Consider the following 19,978-nt stretch of genomic DNA (forward strand, 5'->3'; position numbering starts at 1 on the left):
CAATTTTGATCTCATCTGCCCAGAGCACCTACTTGTGCCCCACAGGGCTTCTCGAAAACTGAAAAAGGGACTTCTTATGGCTTTCAACAATGGCTTTCTTCTTGCAACTCTTCCATAAAGGCCAGATTTGTGGAATGCACAACTAATGCCGCATACACACAATCGGAGTTTTTGTCAGAAAAATCTTGGATGGGTTTTCCGACGGAATCCGCCCAAGCTTGGCTTGCATACACACGGTCACAAAAGTTCTCTGAACTTTCCACCGCCAAGAACGCAGTGACATACAACACTACGAGCCAAGAAAATGAAATTTAATGCTTCCGAGCATGCGTATGAATTTTGCACAAATTCTCCCACCTGAGTTGTGGATCTCTACAGCTCCTCCAGAGTTACCATGGGCCTCTTGGCTGCTTTCCTTGCTCTCATTGTCCGGCCTGTCAGGTTAGATGGACAACCATGTCTTGGTAGGTTTGCAGTTGTGACCTACGCTTTCCATTTTCAAATGATAAATTGAACAGTACTACGTGAGATGTTGAACGCTTGGGATATTTTTTAACAAAGCCTAACGCTGCTTTAAACTTCTCAAAAACGTTATCGCTGACCTGTCTGGTGTGTTTCTTGGCCTTCATGATGCTGTTTGCGCACTAAGGTTCTCTAACAAACCTCTGAGGGCTTCACAGAACAGCTGTATTTATACTTAGATTAAATTACACACAGGTGGACTTCTGGTGGCAATTGGTTCCACTAGATTTTAGTTAGGGCTATCAGAGTAAAGGGGACTGAATACAAATGCACGCCACACTTTTCACATATTTATTTGTAAAAATTCTTGAAAACCATTAATCATTTTCCTTCCACTTTACAATTATGTGCCACTTTGTATTGGTCTATAACATAAAATCCCAATAATATACGTTTACATTTTTGGTTGGAAAATGACAAAAACTGGAAAATTATGGAAAGTTGGGGGTAATGGTCCACTTTAAGTCCCTGTCCAAATTTAGCATGCATCCACTAAAGTCTAAAAATATTAAACGCCCATCCTCAATTCCTATACTTGAATTACTTAGACGTAATGAAACCAGTATCAGAAAAACAGCCTACAGTTTTAATACAAATTATCATTGTTAAATAAATCATATACATATATATTTATTATTATTATACAGGCTTTATATAGTGCCGACAGTTTACGCAGAGCTTTACAACATTAGGGCAGACAGAGTACAATTACAATACATTTCAATACAGGGGGGAATAAGAGGGCCCTGCTCGTTAGAGCTTACAATCTAGGAGGGAATATATAGATATATATATCTCTCTATAGATATATAGATATATATCTGTCCTCGCAAGATGCCACCCTGTCATAGTAATAGGTATATTATTTAATATTCATTAGTGGTTCATTGCATGATCCTTCTTAATATTTAAAGCAGGTTTTGCATGAAAATGCAAGGTACGCTTCTTTTGTAGCACATCCGCATTCCCCCAAAATATCTGCTAACTGAAATTAAAAAGAAAAACGTAATAAAGCGTTGGAAGAAAAAAGTAAATGTTACTTCTTGCAAGATTTGGGCTTTCCAGATTTCCCAGGATAGCAGGAGAAGGCCCAGTGATTTCATCCTACATTGGACCAGCTCACAAGAAGGCAAGGGTGTAAGGTGAGTATGCTTTTCTTTCAATGCTTTCTTTTCACTTAGTATTTATTATTGGAAGGGGTGGGGTAGCTACAAAATAAGCAGATCATGTACCGTGTTGTTCTCCACATGTGTAAAATCCCATTTTTCAGTAAGAAACCTCTAACTTCTGCAAACTATCTTGTGTGCATAATGCAGGTGTTGTTCAGCATCTACAGAATGGACAGATTCTAAAAGAGAACTACGTAAAGAAGCATAAGCTGATACCAAATGACTGGACCACAAAGCACCTTTATCTTGAATCCACTGGAAAGAGCCGAACTCTTCAAAGCGGGCTGGCCTTACTCTACAGCCTCCTGCCTGGCTTTGATTGGAAGAAGATAAACATTAAACACCAGTGGAGCAGTATCTTCTGCTCCGGTCACTGCGAGTGCCCTATGCGGATCCACTATCTAGAGGAAGAGCAGCGCCGCCAATACAGCTTTAGAGTAAAGAATAGCCAGCTAGAGAAAACTTACATTAGTATGGCCAAGGTGGTAGGGGTCCCTACTCGCCAGTTAAGAGCCTCAAACCCCATTGACTCATTACTGTGTCATTTCTGCCACAATGTAAGTTTCCCCTGCACTAAAAATGGTTGCATTGACATTGAGCACTTTAAGGTCATTAAATCTCATCAAATAGAGGATGAAAAGGAGAGACATGAAAAGCAGCTTTATTACAAGTATGCACTACTTGCTACCCACCCGCTTTTAAACCAGACTGTAAACCGAATGCAGCAAATAGCTGAAGGCAAAAAGAATGAAGTGTTTGCTTTATACTCTGCCCACGATGTGACTCTTTCCCCAGTCCTCAGTGCCATCGGGCTCACAGAAGCCAGGTTCCCGCGATTTGCAGCTCGCTTGGTCTTTGAGCTGTGGCAGAACTTGGAGAAAGCAAAAGAACACTTTGTCAGGATTCTGTATAATGGAGAGGATGTCACATATCAAACATCATTTTGCCGTACCCGTGACAGACGCTTAGGTCAGCCATTGTGTCCTCTTGGGAAGTTTGTCAACTTTGTGAAAAAAGAAATGTTCTCTGCTCTTAACAGCACTAGTTACTATGATGCTTGCCATCAAAGGCTGTTCTAGACCATAATGAACAGCAAGAAGTCTATCAATTTAGATCTGACTGTGTACAGGAAACATCCTTCATGCTTTATTAATGTGACATGTTGATTTTGTGTTTTTGCACTGGGTTAAACAGGTTTATGTTGACAGCTTGAAGTGCATCAGAGCTGCCAAATGACCATTTCAACTGCCATGCAGTTTTTTCCTTTACACAAACACAATTATTCAAAGAACATCAGCCTTATATAGCAGGTCACAGGTTATGGTTTAATGTTAACTTATATGAGCTGCAATATAGTATTATAACATTTTAGAGAATGAATGTATTGAGCATATTTGTGCCTACATTGCGTTCTGCATCTTATGAACTTATTCATTAATCTGTGGTGTTTACTAGATCCAAACTAGAACGAATGTGCAAAAAAAAAAGCAAAAAAACTGGCTGTATACAGTAGGATGTTCGTTGGCTAGTTAAACCAAGTTTACAGCACCTTTTGTGTAATACAAGGCTCATACTATTAGATCAAAATTGTTAAAGCATACCTAAAATGCAAGGTCTTTTTAAATATGGATAAAAAAGTGCACAAAAAAAAAACACTTGTAGGAGAAAAAAATATATAAATAATATACTCATCTTTCCCCTACCTTCAGCCTGTGGTGCCAATGCCAAGACAAAGTGAAAAAAAAAAACAGTGTGGCTCATGAGATGTGAACTACTTCAGCAGCATAGGCATTGCCTTTTTGGCATCCTCTCTCCTGCTGAAATGCTCAAGGCAGTCGCCTCTTCTGCCTACCCCTTTGTCCAGCCCTGTGTACCACCTAGGCAAGGGTGATATAATTCTCCTTCAGGTAAGATTTGGGGATTGTAGAGTAGCCCAAATCTTAATAGTAAGACTCTCCCAGCACCCTGCTGCATTGTTTTCTTGAAAGACTTGGAGTTCTCTACATTCCCAGGCTCTTCGCAGCAGGACAATGACTTCATGGGAGCTGGAAGACAGATTGGTATAAATATTGAATGTTTTCTAAATTTTTACAGGGCATTTTAGGAGGGGGGCACATTTTAAAAGAAGATCTTGCGTGCAGTGTATGGTCTGCCTTAACGATGGCTCCACTTGTTATGCAGTTGCTAGTAAATTTTGCTGGCCAAACTGGATCTTCCATTTCCTCATAAACTGAAGAATGGGGCCCCTAAACTACTTGTATACTTTTGACAGTTTGATTAGAATTTATTCACTGAGGAATGTACTCATAAAAAGTCTCAGCTAGATGATTGCAGCTGAGCATGTATAAGATACAATACCCAATATGCCTTCTCCTCAGTACTGTGCTTGGCATATGTTGCCTAAATCAGGAAGGCATACGGCAGAGTGGACAGAATAATGCTTAAAACTTCTCTGTGAGAAATCTCCGGTACATGGACACCTTTTAGTAAAATTGACAAGGACCTCATTACTTGGATGTGAAGAACAGCAGCCACAGTAATCTTCACAGGGCATCTTTTTAACCTCTACAAGTTAACTTCTAATTATACCACATGTTTAATGAACTGTTCTGGGGTCACTTTGGTCATCATTTTTGAGGTAGCTCAACAGCATAGACTTGTTAGCTTAATAATTGTCTTAATGCTGCTTTCGAAAAGTCGTCAATGTTGTTTTAAAGTCAAACTTAAACTGATCACCAACCAAATCGCTAAATACATAACAGAAATACACATGCCAGAAACGTATGTGGCGGTTAAAATTTTTGTGACTGTTCAAACATCTTTCTGATCCCCAAACTCATGCCATATTGCTGAGCCAGTGAGTAGAAAATGAGACCATGTCACATGACTGCCCCCCTTCTACTGATTGGAGGTCATTGATGAGGTCATCTGTTTCCGCCTCCGGTAAATAAGTTTACAGTGTTAACACAGGTGAACTGAGAGCGTGATCAACTGGCACTGCTAACTCCGAATTTTTATGTGCAGGAGGTTATCAAAAGCCAATATACGGAAAAGTTTGAAGTACTTATACCAGCTATATATAAAAAAAGTAACATTTTTTAACATACATAACTGGATTAAAAGGTTGTTTTTAATGCCTGGAGTTGGGCTTTAGGTATAATTTAAACTCCTGTGTCATTTGGTACTGCTAATAGTTTTTTACAGCAGTTCCTGGTTGGCATGTTGTGTGATGTATTGAAATTCACAATCTAACCTTTCATTGTACCAGATCATTAAAGTAGATTTTCAGGTTTCAATGCACTTTAGTTTGTTTTTGGCAAAGTTGGTTCAAACAAACTATTTTCATTACAGAATGATGTGACCGTTGGGTGTGCTGTAATATACTGTAGTAGCATTAGCTGCATAGAGAAAGTGATGCTGTATTCATAATTAGTATGGACAACTTCTTGTCTGCTGCAGGAAGTCAGGACTGAATGCTTATTTTTTTTTTTTTTTTTTTTGCCATTCAGGAGATGCCTTGTAATTTTATCAGTGAATACCAGGTTTCCTCTGGTTGAGGTGGAAATCGTGACGTCCTTTTCCCACCTCTGCCAATCCAAGGTCTTGTACTCATCCATACAAATAAAAAGCTTCTGCTGAATGGCGGAGAAACACTAATTGTCATTCATTCTGGCAGCAGACGGGAGGACCCCCCATACTGCTGCCGGAAAACACAGCTACGTTTACTGTATGTAGCTAATTCTACTACAGTGCAATAAAGTATTTTTGTAGTTTTGGATGGAGTGAAGAGGCAATACAACACCTGTAAGGTTTTATTGCTGTCTGTGCCCCCATTAAGGAGATACACACGCCTGTTTAACTTTATCAGAGAAAGTAAAAGAAAATCCCAAATTTTGGGTTGTCCCCAGAAAAGTAATAGGGGGGGAAATCTTCCAATGGGGACACTAGTTCTGATGACCTGGGGGTCCCAAAGGAATTCCCTTATTTTGCAGGGTTCTAATCTCACACCTGTTTGGCTATGGGACAAAAGGTCAAGGGAAATCTCTCCAATGGGACACAGACTGTGAAAAAAAATTCTGAAATGGTTTAAAACTCTCCCTTACTCAATCCAAAATGAAGAAAAAAAACGTTTTCCCTATCGTTCTACTTTAAATCACACACAGCAGCTGCATAGTTTGGGTAATTTGGGCCAGGTTGGCCTAAAGAAATGTTTTAAAGTTTATTGAAACTTGGAATTCTACATTAAGAAAATAAGTTAAAATTCAAGAAAGACAGTCTATAAGAATAGACAATTTTTTTAAGGAAATGGTATACAAATTTTATAAGCAGGTATACAAATCTTCCAAAAAATATAAATGAACTAAAAGAAGGAGCCTGTCAGAAATATTCCTGCACTGGTTGTAATCATCTCTAGAGCAGGTTTTTCTCTAGAAGGATGTCACATTTAAAGTAGTTCACTACAGTCTAATATACAATTCAAACCATGTACAGCTTAAAGCTTGAAGGGTCACCAACTCAGAATTGATATTTCATTTTTGGTTAAATGCTGGGGAAAGGCAAGTTAACTTTCTGACTTTTAATATTGTTCTGAGACGTGCCATGCTAGCTGCTTATGAGTTCCCAGGACCTCCCACTGCACCATAGATATTGAAGCAGAGACCCTGAGAGTCCACAGTGTTTGGAGGATATGGGCAGACATCTGCAGCAATGAGACCTAAGACCGTAATTAATTCTGACCTACTGTACCCGTCCATAACCCAAGAATCAGTTTGTTGGGTATAGCAGACTTTAATCAAGTATTTTTATTTTATTTTTATTTTTTTTGAAAAAGTTGATAATGAACTACAAGTTAATGAATTGTATTCTACACGTTGGGCGTTTTGCTAGCAATGTTGTGAAATATTTATTTTAGTTTTATTTGTTGCCTTAATAGGTATGGCATTTTTTTTTTTTTTATGTAACTCCTTTTATCCTTATTGGTACGGATAACATCTTCATGGCTGCACCATTTCTGTGCCTTAGGTGCATCATTTGTTTTTTGTTTGTTTTTATTGTGCAGTCAAGTATGTAGACAAATGTAATCTGGTTATTGCTTGAATAATACTTCAGGTACTCAATGACAATGCTATTTTGATGTTTTTTTGTTTTTTATCCTTTTCTTCCCTTTTTCTTCCTTGTGTTTTGTCAGTGTGCATTCTATTTTTTATCAACCTATTTAATTTAACATGAAGAGAAAGGTGAATGAATTCTTCATAGTCTTTTGTGATAGTTGTGAACTAGGACCTTTATTTTCTCATAGTGAGGCTGTCCATTCTTTTTGACCAAAACCTTAAGGTCTTATAAATTCCTTGGTTGCCTTCAATGAACCGAATCCTTGAAATCTCCTGAAAGTGGCTCAATAATGGTGAGGTCAGGAAGTTGTAATGGCCACACTACAACCTTATTTTTTTTCTGCTGCAGCCACTGAAGGGTTGACTTGACATTGTTTAGATCCTTGTCATGTTGAAATGTCCAAGTATGCACTCACGTGCAGCTTCTGAGGTGCTAAATGCAGATTTCCCTCCATTATTTTCTAGTAATATGCTGCATTAATCTTTCCATCAATTTTATCAAAATTTCCTCCCTGCCTGTAGCTCCCACACCCCCATAACAGCAGAAATCTACCTCCATGTTTTGTTGAATCCTCTCCAAATATAAGGTTTTTGGTTGTGACCCTATAGTTCAATTCTGGATTTTTGAGGCTTCTCTAGGTGCTATTTGTATTGTAATTGAGTTGTTTTGTGCAGTTGGTGCAGTAAAATGGCTAACATAATCTTTGATCCGTGCAGGTGGCCAGCTTGGTAACACCACCAATCAACTGAGCAGCTCAGAGACTACCATCAATTGCCAATTGTTTTACAGCTTTCTTTGATGTATCCAGCCTTCAGTCCTGTAAAAAGAAATTTGTTTTCAATGCAAGCTGTTTGCAATTGCAGTGGTGTCCTTGCATGCAAGATTGTTCTATTAAAACAGGTGGTCATAGGGGGTGTGAATGATACACCCCTACCAATCACAAGCATAGTGGTTTTACCATATTTTATATTTTTAGAACAATGTGATCAAGAAGGACCTTTCCTTGAAGTTTGAACTTGTCATGTGTCTTTATTTCTTGACAGTTTGCCTCCAAAGGGCACAGCAGATACCTTGTTATATTACTAGAAATATACAAGAAAACAGAAGGCGTGTGGGCCTGGGGCATTACCCTTGATACATGTTTTTACCAGGTAAAAAGAAGGTGAATTTACTCACAAGCCAGTACTTGTCAACATGACCTGTTTTAACCATGACACAAGTACTCAAGTACTGGTTTGTGAGCACATTCACCTTCTTTTTACATAATAAAAACAAGCATCAAGGATAATGCACCAGGCCCATACGCCTTCTGTTTTCTCTTATATTTCTAGTGACTTTGGACTCGCCCATTCTTTAGAGGGCAGCGAGATGTGCATTGTCCACTCATATTTCTACTTATCTACATTTGGTAGATACTGGAGGATTAGAAGTTTTATCTCTTATGGACTGTGGTGGCAAGATCACCATGCTTCATGCCTGCATACATGCCACATTATTAGAATTTATTTTTTTTGTTTTTAGTTTTGCTTTAGGAATATTTCAATGTGCAGTAAAATAGCTGAAAGGACATTACAGCAGGGTAAAGTATTGCAGAAAATATGGCACAATAGTATTGGGCAAACAGAGTCTTAGTTGTTTTATACACTTGAACACTTCCTCTAGACCTCCAGGCTGATACCACAAAGTATATATGGGTCTTAAATCTGTGACTGTCCAGAGCTGAGGCCTGAGGTTGCCAATAAGACCAAATATTGCTTTTAAGATGCCTATTGAGCGGAAGGTGTGAGATGGTAGGTATGGTCTGGAACTAGGTGTTAAGCAGACAAAGGTGGAGGAGGTTGTGGGAGTAATAAGGGCTTGCGGAGAGAACGTTTCAGCAACTTAATTTTCCAAGCCAGTATGCACGTGCTTGGATTGCTGCTATCCATCTTCAAAGCAGATACATTTGGTCTAGAACTTTACAATGGAACATCCTCATAACCTGGGACATTCAGTCTTTCTCTGTACATGATGATTTGGGTATGATCTCTAACAAAGATTTCTTTTGAGGTGGCTTATTTTTCCAGAATTGTCAGAGAGCTAGTTTTTTTCTTCCTTTACATTGGAAGAATTTTATGATGGACACCAGCATTAAGGGTGTGTGTGAAGTTCTTGGTCATCTCTCTGTTTAGGTTTTTTGTCTTTGAAAGAATCTGTAAGTATTCCAATCATCCTGGAGTTGTGAGCGATTCATCTGCCATTATTTCACTGGTACCCCCGCCCCCCCCCAGCAGACAACACCTAGATGCAGAGGACTAGTCCCTTTATCAGGGTGTGTCTGAGTCATGTGAATTTACTAGTATCTTGGTTCAAAAAGATGATTAACAGGCTTTTTACCAGGGCAAAGGACCCAATGGTGAGTGCAGCAGATGCCTTGGGGACACCATGGTCTTGGTATGCCCTCATCTATACCTTTCTTCAGTTGAAGCTACTACCTCGTCTACTTTGAAGAATTAACAGCGAGGGCATTTCAGCCATCATCCTAGCTCTAGATTGGCCTTGGGGAGTCTGGCACCCTGACCTTGTTTGGCGATTAGCCACCACTTTATGCTCTCTGCCATATTGGCCAGATTTATTATCCCAAGGGCCAATCTTCCACCCGGTTTCTCTGGCTTTATTGGCCTGGTTGTTGAAACCCAGGTTCTGTAAAATGTTTTTTCTCATTCATTAATCCTGACTGTGTTTTAAAAGCTTGTAAATCTTCATCCCGCAAGGTTTTGCATGGCAAGTAAAAGGCTTTTTCACACTGATGTGAGGTCATTTGCAATGGTACTTAAGGTAAATCTGTCAGGACAAGTGGCTACAGCGAAGAATTGCAGGCAAAGCCTCCTTTACACGTGTTCTTGAGTTCCCTGGGAGCCCTCAATCTTTTTCATTATTTCATATCCTTCCTTTTGGTCAGTAATGCCACTCATCCTGGTGAATGACTAATAGTAAAGCATTGGAGGGGTGGGCCAGCCCTTGATGCTGCAGGAGAGAGTTATCAATTTATATATCAGAGGGTCGTAGTGCTTGAAGCTCCTGTGGAGCTTCAGAATAAATCTGAAGGTGCCTGCAATGTATCACTACAGCCACTTAAGAGTTTCTGAGGACCCAAAAAGTATACTTTAAAATATGTGTGTATTCTAATGTAATATTTTTAATCATCCGTCCATCATTTAACTGTTTCATCTACTTTGACCAGTCTGGTATCTTTTTCATCAGAGTAAAAAAAATAAACCGAGCCGTAAATTGTTTTGTTATTAGTAAAATACATGCATCACCTATACAGTAAACCAGTGGTGGCCATTCCATAAGGGTCTCAGGGGCACCGCCCCCCTAGGGGCGCTGCACTAATGCCTTTCTAATAGGTCTTCTTTTTTTTTAAGCACACGATTAGAGCCTGAAGCTCTAATTGGCTTGAAAAAGGTTGGGCACTGTGCCCCAAACCCTCCCACTTGTGATAACTCGCGAATCAATATTCGCTATCGGTTTCCAGTTTCTCCTCCTGGCCAATCGGGACAGGAGGTGGATCTAAAGAAGACCGGGTTGGTCAGGAGAGGAAGCCGTGACTGCAGGAGGGGTGAGTTCAGTCCCGTGAGGTTTGTTTGCCGCCCCCCCCCCCCCAAAAAAAAAAAATGTTTAGCACCAGCCGCCACTGCAGAAAACCATGTTATTAGTTCTCAGAAATGTTAATGGCTATATAATTGCCTTAAACTTGCAGCTTTGTTACTTTTTTATGAATTTTCAGTGCAACTTGCGCTGATTCTCTGCCATGATATACAGTGTACTTTTGATTTCCTGGTAGGTTTTTGTCCCCATTACAACTTACATTCTTCCAGTAGGAAACTATTGGAAAATCAAAGTTGATTGACATTGAAATATTTGACTATTGTTAAAAGTTAATTTGATTTGATGTGTTGCAGTGAATTTTCATTTCAAGCCCTGCTTGGTCTTGCATTTTGTAATTGTAAAATGTTATTTGCTTTGCGTAGTTGTGCAATGTGTCCAAGGGTCATGATGAGCTGAACCAACAATGCCGATATTGCTGTAAAACATTTGTTTATTCATGCACAACCCAATTACAGAAAGCAGATCTTGGATGTTTGCTATTTTGCTCCAAAAATTTAAGCAAAAGTGAGTCAGTGACCTGTGAGAGCACTAAGGCAAATTTTAGGAAAATACAACTTAAAGGGCCACCAAACTTGAAAAAAAAAATGAAAAAGAGGCACTAGTAACAGTACCATATCTACACATAATTTAGGGAAAACCTTTGGGACAACTAGCTATAGTAAACTGACAGGTGGACCAGCTTATCTGACCATTGGTACCTCTTAACTTTTGAATTTGCCTGTGCCTGGAGCAACCCCCTCTTCCCCTTTGTATCCACTTCTGGGTGGTCAAGAATAAGTACATCCCTGCATATCCAGTGGTGTAATACCCAGGAATTTCAGCAGGCATTGTCAAATGGTGAAATGCAAGGGTATGAAAATGGTGACTATCAGTTGCTATTTGTATGGCTATGTCTGAAATTTCTAGGATGAAGGAAGGCAAAATTTTCAGGTAGGAGGTCTATGCTAACTGCTCACACTGTCATCTAATAGGCCCTTCTAACCTTGCAAGGTTATTGTATTTAATTTTTTTTCAATTTAGCATTTTTTTCTTTTATGTGACATTAAAGTGATACTAAACACACACTGTTTAATTTACATTATCCTTTTTTTATGTATGTGGATGATGGCACTGTAATTGTTTTATTAGCCTTTCTCAGCCTATCTGTAGGGAAATTGTGGCAGGAAGAGATTCTAGTCCTTTGCTGCTGGTCACATGATCCAAAAAAAAGCACAGCCTTTGGAATGTAGAGTAAAAATAATTATTAATTACCTTTTTAAAAATTGTCTTACAAATATATAGTTGACATCAAATCTTTATTATTTTTGGGCAATAACATGGTGTGGGTGGATTTCTGCCAGTAACAGGCATTGTCACGCCCCTTCTTCTTGTGTCTTAGAATAACAGGGAGATGAAGCCTCCATCAATCAAGATGTAATATCCTGCCACCATTGTGTTGAGCTGGTTAATGGGACTGGATATGGAGGGAGGGAGTGGGCTGTCATTTACCGCTGTGACTCTAGTCACATGGGCTTATCAGATGTGGTAAGGAGGGAATGCTCAGCATAGAAATTCACTAAAAACTGATCATGTAAAGAGGTGCCAACACTGCTCTGAAAAATCCCTAGCTGAATTGGGGACATGAACAGAAGTTGGAGATGGAGAACAACAGGATTAATAAGGTTTTTTGTTTGCAAAATACAGAAAACAAATCCTATAGTTACTGAGTGAGTATGAACAGCATGTAATACAGCATTTATTTATAGTTTTTAATGGTGTGGGTTTAATGACACTTTAAATTAACAAACACAATTAAAACAGAAGCCTAAATTAAAATAATAATTAAAAAAAAAATGAAAAAGTAAAAGACAGCAAAAATAGTGAATAGGAAAGAAGTTATTTAGAGCCGATTAGAGTATAAACTTGAAAATGTGTACCTGGAAAACGCTAGAAACTGATGATCCAGGAAATATCCATTTTCATATAGGAAGGAATTTATTTTTCCCCAGAGTAAATTGTATCATGCTTTATTGGGGAGGCTTCCTCTGGATTAAGTGTGGGTGTAGGATTCTGTATATAAAGGTTCTCTATCTGTTTTATAAAAAAATTGGCACGTGATCTAGCATTCCCCTAGCTCAAACAGTTTTACTTTTTTCTTTGTTGCCTTTGGAGAGTTTCTCCTACATCCTGTTTGGTGAAAAGGTGTTTCACCAAAACAGGAAGTAAGGGCGGGATTTGGATAGAGTTGGGATGGATTTCATGTTTTGGAGATTGGTCCTCTCTAGTTGTCCTGATCACCAGTGTCAATAGGACATCAAAGTAAAAAAAATGTTACCACCAGAACTGGAATAGAGGGGGAATCTTACAAAGGGGACACTTGCTCCAGTGACAATTTTATATGAGAAGGAATTTGCCTGACATTGGAAATATATTCTCTCACTTCCTGTTAAATCCACAGGACAGAAATTGCAGGAAAATCTCCATAGTGAGACCCTAATTGGGGAAAAAACAGCATTTTTAACCCTTCCCTACTGTATCCTAAATGGGAAAAACAGTTTTGGCTTCAGATTTACTTAAGGGTTAATGAAAGGGTCGAAGAGGAACAAATTTGATTTAAAAATATTTTGTATGGTAGGGTTACTTTAATGCGTTTGATCAGCTGATGAATGGAATGATGTATATACCATATTATTATTATTATTCACGATTTATATAGCACCCACAGTTAATGCAGCGCTTTATAATGTAGAGGAGAGACAGCACAATTACAGTACAGTTAAACATAGAATGAACAGGAGGGCCCTGCTTGTAGATCTTACATTCTAAAGGGAGGGGGTGGTGGTACAAAAGCTAATAGCTGTGCGGGATGATTTGATGGGGGCAGCTCGGGGATAGTTCTTAGGTGGGTTTGTAATAGGCTTCCCTGAATAAATTAGTTTTCAAGGATTTCCAAAAGGTGGAGAGGTTAGGCGCTGATCAGACATACCAGGGCAGGGAGTTCCAGAGGATGGGAGAGGCTCTGGAGAAGTCCTGAAGATGAGTGTGGGAGAAGGTAACACAGGAGCTAGAGAGTAGGAGGTCCTGGGAGGAGTGGAGAGGACAATTTGGGTGATATCTGCCGATGAGGTTGGTGATGTAGCTGGGGGCAATGTTGTGGATGGCCTTGTATGTTGTGGTTAGCATTTTGAATTTTATAGTGTGGGGTAGGGGAAGCCAGTGAAGGGATTGACAGAGAGAAGCGGCAGTCACGGATCAGTTAGTGAGGTGTATTAGTCAAGCAGCAGCATTCATAATAGACAGAAGGGGGGATAGCCTGCATAAGGGTAGGCCATTAAGAATAGAGTTGCAATATTCAAGGCGGGAAATAATCAAGGAGTGAATAAGTTGATTTGTGGTGTCATTAGTCAGGAAGGGTCGAATTCTGGAGATGTTGCAGAGGTTAAGGCGTCGTTATTTAGGCAGTGATTGGATGTGGGGGCTGAAGGAGAGTTCAGAGTCAAGGATTACACCCAGCACCCTGGCATGTGTGGAGAGACCAATGGTAGTGCCCAATAGCTACAAATGTTTCCCAGAACAACATACACCAATATAGTGAATCAAAAAATTGCTTCAGCTGGCTCTTCACTTGTCAGGAAAGCCTCTCTAATCTGTTTTAGCCATGAATAAATAAGTTCACCTTTAAAAAAAATAATTCATGCGCAATTTTCAAAATGTGCATTTTCTTTTTTTTAGGAGCCTGGAAAGCATTGCAATAGTGATCAGCAGTTTGCTGATGCCATGCAGATCTCCTGCAGACTGTCAGTGTGAACTGTCTGTACATTTTACAGGCAGGCAGTTTCACACTGACAGGACCGCTGTGGTAGTTCATTGAGAGCCACAAGCCAACAGCTGCAAAGAATGTCGGTATTTGTAGTTCATCCATTCACAGAACTGAATGAATGACATGACCATGTGGGCAGAACTCTTTTCGAAAAGTGACAGCTGGTGTTGAGAACTTCTCCCCACACAGAGAAACTGCAGAAGCGGGAGCATGTTACATGTGCATGTTCCACCCTAAAAGCGGGTGTAACATGTTCCAAAAGCTGAACTTATTGTTTAATTGTAGCTACACTCTACAATTAATGTGGTTGTTAAGCCACACTAACCTGTGTACGCCATCAGCAATGCCCCCTATTGCAGTGTTCCGCCTCTGTTTGATTTATAAAAAGAAATGCTTCAAATACCTAATTTCACAGCTGAGATTGTGATCACATGACCAGCCAGCTTTCTCCTTTCCTCCTCTTAGAGATACAATGGGCAGGGCTAAGATTCCCCTGATGACGTCAGTCTGGAGGGGAGGAAAGGGCTGGCTAGTCATGTAAGCGCAATCTTGGCAGTGAAATTAGGTATTTGCAGCTTTTATATTTATAAATCACACACAGAGGGGGACACTGCAATGGGAGGCAGTGTTGATGGTCTATACAGGTTAGTGTTATGAGAGCAGCAGGGGGGGGGGGGGGGGGGCGTTGCTCTCACAAGGGGAGGGGAGAGGAGGGACACAGGAGCAGAGAGGAGACCGATAGCAGGCTGCTGATGATGGAGGCACGTAAACTGACCACGGTGTCTGGGCTAAGCATCCATCATACACCTTGGTCGGTTTACAGAGGGGTGGTGAGCAATTGGCAGGATCAGCCAGGTTTTTTAGGTGTTACAGGGGGGCAAATGACACAGGACAAGCACTGTGTCATATAACATGTTTTAAAGGAGCAGGATCTATTATTATTTTTTTGGGGGGGGGTCAACAAACATTTTAAGCCCGACACAGGCGAAACACTTTAGAGGAACTGGGTGGAAAACCAGTTAAAGCCAATTTGTGATCATTTTTTTTGTTTTTGTTTTCTGATTCACTATATTGGTGTGCAGTCCTGTGAAACAAGCTATATGGACAGGCTGGACATGTTCTTATCAGTGAGCGGTGCTGATTTCTATTTGGTTTATGAGGGTAAATACCACGCAACAATTATTTTTGAATAAAATTTCTGTACAGTGTTACATACTGTTCATAAGCTGTGTTTTACACAGCAGGGACTGCAGAGGTAAAAAGGAAGCAGGATCCATTGGCAACTAGCACCAGCAGTAGTATATGTAACTTTTTGGGGGTTTACGCTGTACAATGTTTACAAGAAGTTAGATCAGCCAGCTTGTCATTTATGTTTTGTGGCTCTTTAATTTGACTTTCCATTGCAAACTGGTGAATTTGGTGGATTGATGGTGGGTTTAGTCACCTTCTGGCTTCTAATTGTATTCAGGGAACCCAAATTTCACAGTCCTGTGCCCTATTAGGACCTTCCTCAAACAACATGCACAGCAATGTGCTTAAGTTGTAGTTCATATATATTAAAGTAAAAAATGTAACTGTTGAGCCAGACTTTTTTTCATCATGTCTGGTGGAAGGTGGGGAGTATGGACCTGGGAGCTCAGAGTGGAGAGTGTTCGTTTTGAGTCCTCGTTTTTTATTAAATTCAGCCAGGAGATAACTAAACTTGACCAAAGCTGATCAATTAGTTTTGAATTTGATTCGATTCTGATAAACTCAGTCAAATGTTATCTATGTAAACATAATGATCTGTATAGTAGTAAAGCTGTTCTGACAAATTCAGAGATTTCATTAAAATCAAGCTTGACTTTGTTATATTCTTGTCTTGTTTAAATTGTCTGTAATGTCGCATTATTCCATTTTGTAACCTGTACTTTGAATATAAAAAAACATTGTAACCTTAATTTAAACTGAGAATTGCAGTGTATTTTCTACCAATAAACAAAGCATTTTGGAAAAAAAAGCTGTATTTTTGATTTGTGAGACAAAAAAGTATTTTCATTTTTATGATTTTACTTTATTGTATTTGAAATTTTGTAGCCAACATTACTTAACATGATCATATTAAGACCTTATGCTGCTCTAGAAACACCCTAATGATGATTCCCTTTTGTAGAAGCACCACCCCTTTTTGTTATGTGATCAATTTTAGTAAAAAACAAATGCTAGAATGTGCTATTGGAGGCATTGTTGGTCTACTACCAGAACAGAGATGGCTTTCTTTTCCTGAGACACTGGATTCTTCTCAACATCAGCTGAACCCCTCCACAGATGTCCAGAAATTGTCACTAGATGGAAAAAAAGAAACAAATGTTACCACAATACTATGCCTTCCTATCTATTTTCTAATAGTAGCAGCATATGGATTAAAAGTAGTTAATAGCTGGAGACACTTTAATCTCCCCCAAAAAAATTAAGTCATTAGCTAGGACACTTGCTTGTCCAGAGATCCAGCACTGTCCTCACCTGAGCCGATTCTTCAATGGGCTTTGAGTCAAGGTGCCGGCATATTAAGTAAGGTAAACCAAGCCATGCTGCGCTTTGTGAATGGTCACGCAGTCTTCTGGGACAAAGGCTGCGGGCGAAGTCGGAAAGGGGGGTGAGTGTAACTTCCGCTCAGATCGCTGCGGTGATCCAGAGGGAAGAGGGAGTGGGCAAGTGTCAAACTAAGGGAGGGGGTAGAAGGCAAAAAAGTGGAACTTTCCCTTTTGGGTGAAGTTCAGTTATAACGTTAATTGGAATTAATTATAGCACAATAAAGTTACTGCCAGTTTGATTTAATTCTGTCTAGTATTAGAAACGCTCCAAAAGTACACCAAAAGTATCTCTAATGATCACCTAGTCAGATTCTTTCCTTTTGGAACATGCTCTAGACAGACAAAACATAGAGTCAAATTAAGGGAATACTGAATTTTTCCCTTTCAGATACTTATGCTATAGGAAGCCCTTCTGGCAATTATGCAACAGAACATGTTGGAGCTATGTACATTCAAATACAAAATAATTTAAAACTCTTGTGTTAATGGTTGAACTCTTTTGTGTTAATGATTGAAAATAAGAAACTAGAGATCACATGCATCCATGGGTGAAGTAGAGTGCAATTTCAATGTCATTTCCAGTACTTTACTACCTGGAGGAAGATTTTATTACATCAGAACTGCTTTTTACCAGTTAGGCCAATTCGTATTTAAGTTATTAGAACTACCCAAGACCAAGTCCACGTTAGCCAAGCTTAAAGTGTATGTAATCCCCCCTCACAATGAGATTCTCTTTTTTTCAGTACACCCCCTCACCCCAAATCACCTTGTCCCCATGTTGATGAGAACAAGGGCCTCTTCCCGACAACCCTGGCCGTTGGTTGTCTGGGTCTGCGGGCAGGTAGCTTATCGGAAACTGGAAGCCCCATTTAACAAGGGGGACCCCAGATTCCGGCCCCCCACCCTATGTAAATGAGTAGGAGTACATTGACCCCTACCCATTCACCTAAAAAGTGTAAAAAACAAAACATATTACACATTTATTAAGGCAGCTCTGTCATCTCTTTTCCGATCTCTTCTCCCCTCTCTGGCTCTTCTGTGTCCTCCATTGACATCTTCTGCCTCTACTGGTTCTTCTCCTCTCTCCTGTTCTTCTCTGCTCTGTCTGCTGTCTTCTGCCGGGTCTCCTCTGCTGTCTTCTCGCACTTTTGCTCGGTCTTCTACGCGGTCTTCTCCCTCTGTTCTTCTTCCGAAATGGACTCAACGCTCTCTCCCACTCTAATGCAGGGTATACGGTGTGCCACTACTTATATTGGCATGGAGGCGGGGTCACTGGAGGCATGCCTCTTTTGACATCACCGCCCATCATGCCATGGATGGTACCTCATGCCAATATACGTAGTGGCACACCGCGCACCAGGCATTAGAGCGGGAGAGATTGTCGAGTCAGCATCTGAAGAAGACAGGGAGAAGACAGCGGAGAAGACCCAGCAGAAGACAGCAGACAAGGAGAAGAACTGGAGAGGGGAGAAGAACCAGCAGAGGCAGAAGACGTCAGCGGAGGAAGAGCCGGAGAGGGGAGAAGAGATCGGAAGACGACTGAGCTGCCTTAATAAATTACCTTAAAAATGTGTATTGTGTTTTATTTTTGACGCTTTTTTTTTTAAGTGAATGAGTAGGGGTACAATGTACCCCATACTCCTTCACATAGCATGAGGGGCTGGCATCTGGGGGGGCCCCCTTGTTAAAGGGGGCTTCCAGATTCTGATAAGCCCCAGCCTGCAGACCCCGACAACCAACAGCCAGAGTTGTTGGGAAGAGGTCCTTGTCCTCATAAACATGGGGACAAGGTGCTTTGAAGTGGGGGGGGGGCGCAGGGGCTCCCTGCCCCAAAGCACCCACCCCCCCCATGTTGAGGGCATGCGGCCTGGTATGGTTCAGGAGGGGGGCGCTCACTCGTCCCCACCCCCTTTCCTGACCTGCCAGGCTGTGTGCTTGGATAAGGGTCTGGTATGGATTTTGGGGGGACCGCAACGCCGTTTTTTTCACAGCACAGCTCTGCACATTCCTTCCTTCCTTTGCCTATGTGGGGGGGAGCGCCTTTCCTCCAACCAGCCTCTCCACGGCCGGCTGGCCGCCATTTCAGTTCGGCCGGAGGACAGAGACTACAGGTCACGTTACCTGTGACCATGAAGAACTCCTCCAATGCTCTCCAGCCCCTCCCTGTGCTCATCAGCCCCCTGTACTCACCCGCCCCCCCCCCCAGTGCTCTCAGGCCCCCCTGCAGTCTCCAGCTCCTCCCAGTGCTCATCAGCCACCCCTGTAGTCTCCAGCATCCCCCAGTGCTCCCAGCCCTCCTGTGCTCTCCACCCCCTGTGTTCTTCAACCTCTGTGCTCCTCGCCTCCTGTGGTCCCTGCCCCCTCAGTGCTCTCTGACCTCCCCAGTGCTTTCCAGCCCTACTGTGCTCTCCGGCTCCCCTTAGTGCTCTCTGGCCCCCCTAGTGCTCTCCACATTCCCCCGTGTTCGCCACACCCCCTCCCCTCCTATATTCTCTGTGCCTCCTCCCAGTAAATATGCCATGGGCTGCTCAGTCTAAAATGCCTGGGCCTATTTTTTGTCCCAGTCCGGGCCTGGTGAGAACTGACACTTCCTGCGAAGAAACTTTTTTTCCCCACAATCCCTGGGTATCTCAGTCTAGTGTTCTGCATGTGAGAGCTAAACGGTAACTAGATCTGACATGGACACAAGCAGGCAGAGCAATTAACAGAGCACTAACACACGCTGGAAGAGATGTGTTTCATTACATTACCACTTCCATGTTTGATGCGACACAAGGGATACAGCAAGGTATGCACTGGATAACGTGTGACTGGAACAGGAAGTTGCATGTGCCTAGAGACAAGCTAGGTGAATTAAAACATGGACATAAGGAGATCAGTCAGCCATAACACTACAACCAGCAGCCGCAAGATGTGAGCCCATCACTATAAGATAAAGCAAACAACACAGAAAATATAACTACACTAATGCCTTGTTGAAACAATTAAAATATTTGAAAGTGTACAATGTATTTAATAAAGTCACATGCAGGTCATTTGTAGCAAAACACATTCAATTTAAATCCATGACCATTTCTAAAAATGCACTAAACATCTGAACAATAGATTTATTTTATGTGGCAGTTAGATAGTTTTAACATGTTAGTGACAAT

The 19,978-nt window shown here is 41.0% G+C and overlaps 1 protein-coding gene across 2 annotated transcripts in view; it reads left to right on the plus strand.

The window, feature by feature from the left end:
- Positions 1-14,088, plus strand: part of PXYLP1 (2-phosphoxylose phosphatase 1) — a 158,234-nt gene extending 144,146 nt beyond the window's left edge. For both annotated transcript variants that reach the window (XM_077488282.1, XM_077488283.1), the window contains one exon: positions 1,839-14,088. In XM_077488282.1, coding sequence (XP_077344408.1) covers positions 1,839-2,770 — 932 coding nt within the window. In that variant the 3' untranslated portion in view covers positions 2,771-14,088. The remainder of the gene's footprint in view (positions 1-1,838) is intronic.
- The last annotated feature ends 5,890 nt before the right edge of the window (positions 14,089-19,978 follow it).

The sequence above is a fragment of the Lithobates pipiens genome, unplaced genomic scaffold (genome assembly GCF_037356315.1).
Source record: "Lithobates pipiens isolate NorthernLeopardFrog02 unplaced genomic scaffold, aLitPip1_a1.2 Scaffold_18, whole genome shotgun sequence".
NCBI classification, from domain to species: domain Eukaryota; kingdom Metazoa; phylum Chordata; class Amphibia; order Anura; family Ranidae; genus Lithobates; species Lithobates pipiens.